Source organism: Zosterops lateralis (genome assembly GCF_965231275.1).
Source record: "Zosterops lateralis genome assembly, chromosome: 1".
Classification (NCBI taxonomy): domain Eukaryota; kingdom Metazoa; phylum Chordata; class Aves; order Passeriformes; family Zosteropidae; genus Zosterops; species Zosterops lateralis.
In genome coordinates, this window is record NC_139762.1 from 63,532,968 (window position 1) to 63,539,961 (window position 6,994).

General features: G+C 39.8%; 1 protein-coding gene across 47 annotated transcripts in view; it reads left to right on the top strand.

Annotated features, from left to right (window-relative positions):
* The first annotated feature begins 513 nt into the window (after positions 1-513).
* LOC310910381 (uncharacterized protein) overlaps positions 514-6,994 on the top strand; it is a 60,981-nt gene continuing 54,500 nt past the window's right edge. For 25 of the 47 annotated variants that reach the window (XR_014590289.1, XR_014590290.1, XR_014590313.1 and 22 more), the window contains exons 1-2: positions 514-772; positions 1,060-1,390. Coding sequence is in view for 4 of the 47 variants with exons in the window: in XM_083862988.1 (XP_083719114.1) it covers positions 2,465-2,489 (25 nt within the window). In the remaining 43 variants the exon portion in view is untranslated. Of the gene's footprint in view, positions 773-1,059; positions 1,391-2,087; positions 2,172-2,431; positions 2,490-6,994 lie in introns of those variants that run through there. The other 22 variants (XR_014590292.1, XR_014590293.1, XR_014590294.1 and 19 more) reach the window with 9 other exon arrangements.

Consider the following 6,994-nt stretch of genomic DNA (forward strand, 5'->3'; position numbering starts at 1 on the left):
ATCTCAGGAGTTACTAATTATTTTGTTTGTGAAGGTATTCATTACCCTAGGCACTACAGATATACATAGAAAATACAGCCCTACCCCAGAGACTGGCAGTCTATTGCCTAAATATTTCTGTCTTTAGTGCTTTTCAGAGCAATGTGCTTTTCAGGATCAAAGACATAGAATTTTATCTCTCATGAGATGCTTTTCAGTGTTCCATATAAAATGCACCCTTTTAAAAGGTGTTCTGCCTTCCTTTGGAAGACTGTTTGGAAATCAAGCAACACAGCAGAGATGGAATCAGCTTAAAAGAGTGTAACTCTTTGTTTTCTTCTCTTATTACCTGCTTCAAGGTGTTTAGTCTGCATTGCAATGGCTAAGATAACACTGCATTAAGAAGAAAAGATCTAGTGGGTGTGTGTTAAGATGTAACCTATTACACTTTGGCCAACAGACAGTGGAGTCTGAGCTCCAGTTTGGCTGTCTCTTCCCGCTTTGTTTAAGCCACAGAATCACAGAATAGTTTGTGTTGGAAGGGACCTTAAAGATCATCATTTCAACCCTGCTGCCATGGGCAGGGGCACCTTCAAGCACTCTGAGCTTCATAAAACACGTGGGAGTTCAGTGATGCTGTTGCTGAGCTAATCTTTTGCCACTGAAGTTGTGGTGCGAATAATTGGTGCTGGGGTGGGAAAACAGTTCCTCACTTGCTGAAAACAGAGTCCTGAAAGCTTCCTCCAGAGCTTGTGAAAAGACAGAAATTGAGTGTTCACCTCCAGGAATAACCGTATGTAACAAATTTCTCTCTCCTTGGGGTACTTATTTGTGGTGAGACATAATTACCCAGTTCTGACTTCTGTCAGCAGTGCAGCCAGTGTCTTTGCACTCACCCCCAAGCCTTTACTGTTCACTCTCTGTGGTGGACAAGCTGCATGGAGCTCGATCGGTTACTCTCATGAAAAGCTCTTTATTTACACAGAATAGACTGTTTCCCTGCACTGTCATTTTCATATTCAGCAGATGATTAACTTGTCTGGCTGCTTTTCTGACCCCGCTGACCCTCCTCTCCTCCAGGTGAACTGCCGCAGCTGCCACGTGAAAGCAGCCTGCTCATCTCCATCAAAAGAGCTCAATTAGGGAAATGTGGTTAAAATGGCAAATGCAGAAGTGAGAGAGAACGTGTTTGTGTGTGAATATGACATTATACATCAGAGGCCTACAAAAGACTGAGGCGATAATTGCCTGTCTAAAAACCTGGCAAATATTTTAATGCAGGCTGTGGCCTCACGTGGCACTGTCTGCCTCGCTCGGTGACAAGAATTGCTCGTCGATTCGTTCCCTTGGCTCGTTCCTTACAGTCATTTGAAACCTAGCTAACATGAGAATGAAGGGGCAGATCATTACGGTAAGCATTAATTACCTCCAAGGGATACCTGGGTGTTCTGTTCACCAAACTTGGTGTGCTCCTTTTAGCCTTGCACACTTCCTAAAAGCAGCTAAGAGCTGTTTTTAAAACACTAATGACTTTCTTCTCCTTGAGATGTGTTGATTTTTCTTACAGTCTCCTCTACTGTTTTTCAAACGTCTCCAGGGTAATTGTGAAATGACCAGAAGTGTTTGATATTGAGCTCTTTCCCTTTAATTACAGTCAAAATTCCCAGCCTGCATTCTGAAACTGTTTTCCTTTATACACTTGTGGCAACCTGCATTTTTTGCCCAATAGACAGATTCATAGGAGCATCTCACCTCTTTGTATCACATCAAACAGCACTCAGTCCAAACATATATCTTGAGACACAAAAAGCTGTCTGGGTTAAATTAAAATCCCATTTAAAAATGGGGAAGGAAAAAATATTTTTAACCCTTTTAAGAAGGGTTGTGAAAGTACAGTGACTCCTAGGGAGAATACCTATTTTCTAATTAATTAAGCAAACTATTCTGCCTTTGAAATCTTCACGTTGGAAAGCATTGTAATATATAAATAATTTTACTCCAGAAAGGATAAATCAGGTGTTTGGTTATAGGTGGCTAATGCTCAGAAGATGCTGCTCTAAGACAATAATCTTCACCTGTTCTGAATCCCATAGTTGTTTCTTTTTTAGGAAGAACACATACTATCAGCTTGTGTCACATGGACCTTATTATCTAAATTTGCTCCTCTATCAGTAGTCACAAGACTTTCCAAGGTCTGGAACTCTTTATCTTTTTCCCTCTCAGAGAGAAAGAAAGGATGAACTGGGTATTTCTTAGAGAGTGTAGGACATGAAAAACATCCTTGGTACTGCAGAGGGAGATTATATTTTGTCTGCTTAGGATGGAAATCTTTTAAGTGGATGCACGTCTTGGAGTCTCAAATGACTCGTGACATTCCCTGGGCACACTGCAGTGGGAAAAGAGCAGGGCAAGGATGTGTCATTTTCTCATGCTTGTTGGTCACAAGTCTGTTAGCAGGGCCACGTGATGGTCAAATTCCATTTGGATGGTAGGATTGCACTATGGTGCAGGTAAGCAAATGCACATGGATAACTAAGGGGCTTTCTTAGTTAGGAGATACATTGAAAATACTGATGGGCACAGAGAAAAGTTATATTAACTAAAATGTTAACTACCAAACATTTAGATCCATCTACTTTGTATGCATAAATTACCAACAAAGTCAAATTGGTTTAGCAAGACCCCCCTCTCATTAAAATTAATTTTTTCAAGACTTTTTTTGGTTTCAAAATAATGTTTCACTTAGACACGTATAATGGGGAGTAAAACCCATCTAGGAAAAAAGCTATAGAAAATATAAAATTAAAACAAATAAGTTTTTAAGTGGAAAACATTTTTCTGGAGAACGAAAAAAAGGAAAAAGTCTTTTTAGATCAACTTAGAATTCAGTTATATTCAACATTTTGTGTTCAACCACAATGCAACTCTCTGTAGTGAAAAAGCAGAACTAAGAAACTTGTGCTAGTGCTGTGTGAAAAGTTTCAAGGTAGGTTGAAATAGTTTCTCTTAGATACTGAAAGCTAATCATGTCAGAATAGGAGGATATTCTGGCTAATTTACACGGCTTTCTTTTATCTAGCTTGACTCACGTTAGTTAGGCGCTCCTCTGTTGGTCAGGTGCAAATTGCTTTGGATCAATTGTTTTAAAGATCAAAAAATGTTTGCTCTTCTTTTTTTTAGGTAATGAAACAACTTCTTCCTTTCTCTTGCAAGGATTTGATCCAGCAGTTCCTTTTTTCCCACTACGACTAATTCTAATTAATTCTCCTTTTCATCTGAGCCTGTCAGTTCAGTAGTCTGAGCACAGAGAGAGATCTTTATGAAATGTCTAACACATTTAGCATCTTAAATCTGAATATTTCTTGAAGAACTACAAAAAGAAAAGCTTTTCATAGCAAGTATTTTTTTCTTTTTTACCTCAGGTGAGCTATTTCACAGATCCCACATACCTAATAGGCCCTTCATATCTTCCACTCCATTTGCTCTCCTGGTGGTCTGATATACTTACAAATGGTTAAATAAAACAGGAGCATTTTTTATACTTCAAGTAGAATAATGTGGGAACAGAACAAGACAAGAGATTGATGAATGAGGTAATACAAGCTGTTCCTGAAATCTCAAATGCAGCTGAAGCCAGGGAAAACAGCACAACTTTGTACATGATGTGCATTACTTTCAGTGTTCAGAGGCATATTTCTAAGATTTACCTGAGCATCTCAAATATGTTGCATGAGAAAAGTTGCTTTCTAGAGGAGTAATTTATAAGGCGAGACATTATTATTTGTTTTGAATATTTGTTTTGGTCTGCAATATCCCTTTGACTTCTATGAAGTTCAACTTGGATATTTATTTTCAATTTAAATAATTTCTACCCTCAGACAAGTTGTGACTCATGCTGTCATGTTTTGCAGCTAAGAAAGTAGTTGACAAACCATGTAAAAACCTCTCCAGTATTATTTACCATCACAGAAACCATGCATGATGAGGAGAAAAAAAAGCACACTGCAAGGTTTTGAGTGCCGTCTCCGTGGTGCAAGTAAAACCTGTTACTGGGCAAACCGCTCTGCCAGGGTAAACATCATCCCTCCTCCATCTTCTCTGAAGTGCCTCTGAAGTCTTGGAACTGATCAGGTCCATGGTAGAGTTTTCCTGACCCTGTGCAAAAGAAGCAGTGTTGAAGGGACTTCAAGAAGAAGTCTGGTCTTGTGTCATCACAAGATAATGTCAGCTATATTTATGTATATATAGGTCACTAGCTTCATCTAGGACTTCCATACCCTCAGCAAAGATGATCCCAAGAGCTATCAGAGGAAGTTACTCCTGTGCTTCATTGTGTTGCTTCTAGAAAGTTCATTTTACTAGTGCCTGACCTGATTCTTCCTTCCATTTAAACATATTATGCCTTGTCCCATCTGACAAGTAAATAAAGAAAAGAAGCTGATTCTTTTGCAGCAGTCTTTCATGTACTTTGAAGTTATGATGTTCCCTTTTCATCATTTCATATCAAGGATGAAAAGCCCCAAGATAACCTTTTCTTTTTTTGCCCTGAGTACTAAACTGTATTCATTCACTGAAGTCTTCTTCCAGTTGCCACTTGAAGTTCTCACGTTTGTGGCTGCAAATTCACATAAACATGACAGGGACTTCAGACAGAATAAGCCTCACCTAAAAACCACTGTCAGCTGAATGCAGACTTTTGAGAAGCTCCAGTTTGAGACTTTAGTTCTGTTTCTCTATCATCTATATATATATATAAACAATCTATACTTCAAGAGTTTACTGAAGTGTTGATTTCTTCTAGCAGGTACCCTATCTCAGACAACAGTAGCTCAAATATCCAAAAAGAGGACTTTTGCACTGTGGGGAACTCTAGTGTCCTTCAGCTCTAACAACGTGATCCCTTCTCATCACTGAAATTTCAGGAAAATGTCAGAGATTTTGATTTTTTAATCCCAAAAGGGCACTACTACATAAAATGTCTTTTGGAATACAGGGAATAAATTTCATTTTTGAAAGTTTAAGGTGTAAGTGGTTGACCCCTGGGAAATAAGCGTACTGCTTCACTTGCTGCTTTAATGAAGGTCCTCTGCCAGAGAACATGAAGTTCTTTATGGAGTTTGCTTTGTAATATTGACTTACTTACCTGGCTGGCAAGGAGCTCATATCTCTCCCTCAAAAGTCACATTAACTGCTTCACTGCTGCCCAGCGTGAGGTGGTGCCGATGCTGTAATTTGCAGCAGTAAGACAGACTAGGGGCTGGCCAGGCTATTGTTTCTCCTTGCTGCTAGCCAGGAGACTCAAAGACCTGCTACTGTCCTGCCTGCTTGATCTCACCTTCCTGGGCTGCCCTTCTTATCCTTAGTTACACATTCTGGCCATCAGATCAATTCCTATAAATGTGTGTTGTCCCCGATACACAAATGAAAAATATACAGACCAGATCGAGCACCTATTACACTTCTGCTCAATACTTTGTAACAAGATTGATGACTCCTTCAGCTCCCAGTCCTGCTCCTGTGGAAGTCAATACATTCATTGCCAAGATGAACAGGAGCAGCTCCCTATTTCAATAAAACACAACCCCCACAAATGTACCTCCCTCTATTCCTTGCTCCCAAGGAGGGCCTCAATGCCCTTGCAGGCTGTCACACTTCCCTAAGTAAGCATGAACTTAATGCCCCCTGCAAGGAGGGACACACAGGAGTGCAGAACCACAGGCAGTAAGATGTTGCCAAAGTGTTCAGGCTGGGCAGCAGACTGGAACAGAATGCTTTGGTGAGCCTGTTTGTGCATGCACTGAGCTTGCCTAACTTATCTGTTAATTGCTTTGACCTGTTTGTTTACTTCCTGCTTGGGAATCTCAGAATTTGCTGCACTCAAAATGACTTCTGGATTGCAGCCCTGAGCAAACATTGACTTAACCTTTTCCGTTAATCTGTGTCAATATTTCCAGTCTATTCATATGCATGTGCTATTGCAGTGGATAAACCAGGGTTGTGTTCAAAACTAATGCTCTTTTATTTATCTGGAGGTATTGTATTGTGCAGGTACACAAAGCACCCACATGAACGTCTTTAATAAAAAGCTTAACCCTTATCAAACAAAGAACACGTACCCATGGAGCACCAGGCCAGAACATCTCCAATTTAGAAAGCTTTTCTAGTACTCGTCAGTGCTCTCCTCACTCCATCACCTCTCACAACCAGAGCACCACGTTCAGGCAGGGTTGATCCCTGTTTCCCAGCAGCAGCAAGCCAGAAAACAGGAAGATACTTTCAGTGAGTTCTGTTTGGGACACGACCTTCACCCTTGGGTTGTACAATTGGATGACAGTTCAAAGGACACCCTAAAATTGACCACTAAGCATTCTGGGAACAGCAATACCAGCAGTGAGCGGTGCCATCAGAACTATTAAGATCAATAGAGTGTTCAGGCCCTTACGGCAGCATTTTGTGTGTGTTAGGTGATCTGGGAGCAGAATGGAAAATGAAAGTCAGTTAGAAATACCTGATTTTTTATTTGAGATGACAAAACCAATCATTTTGTTGCTGGTACCCAGCATTGCTCTTTATTCTGCTTAATTATGCATACCTAACTTATTGCTTAAGAGATATTATATTTCTCAAAGGGCCATTTTATGAAGTACTTTTGGGACTCTTGCCTCTAAAGGGGACTTCGTAAAAACAAACTTTGATCCGATTTGTTTGATCTAAAAGCCAGCCGAGCTAGGTAAAAGATGAAGAGCTGTTTGTGCACTGGCTGCCTTTTTGAATAATTCTTTCCTTAAGTAGTCAAAGGTTCAACACAGTTCAAACTAATCATAGTATTTCTTTTTCATGGGTGATAATTAGAAATTTTCGTATTTGTAAGTTACATGGTTCTCTCCTATGCAACATTTGTCAGATTAACCTTTAAATCAAAATTTAAACTCTGCCATTGTGTAACTATGTGGAGGTTTTTATTTGGATGTGGAGTTTTGGTTTTGTTTTTAATGAGCTGGTGTTGACTATTATT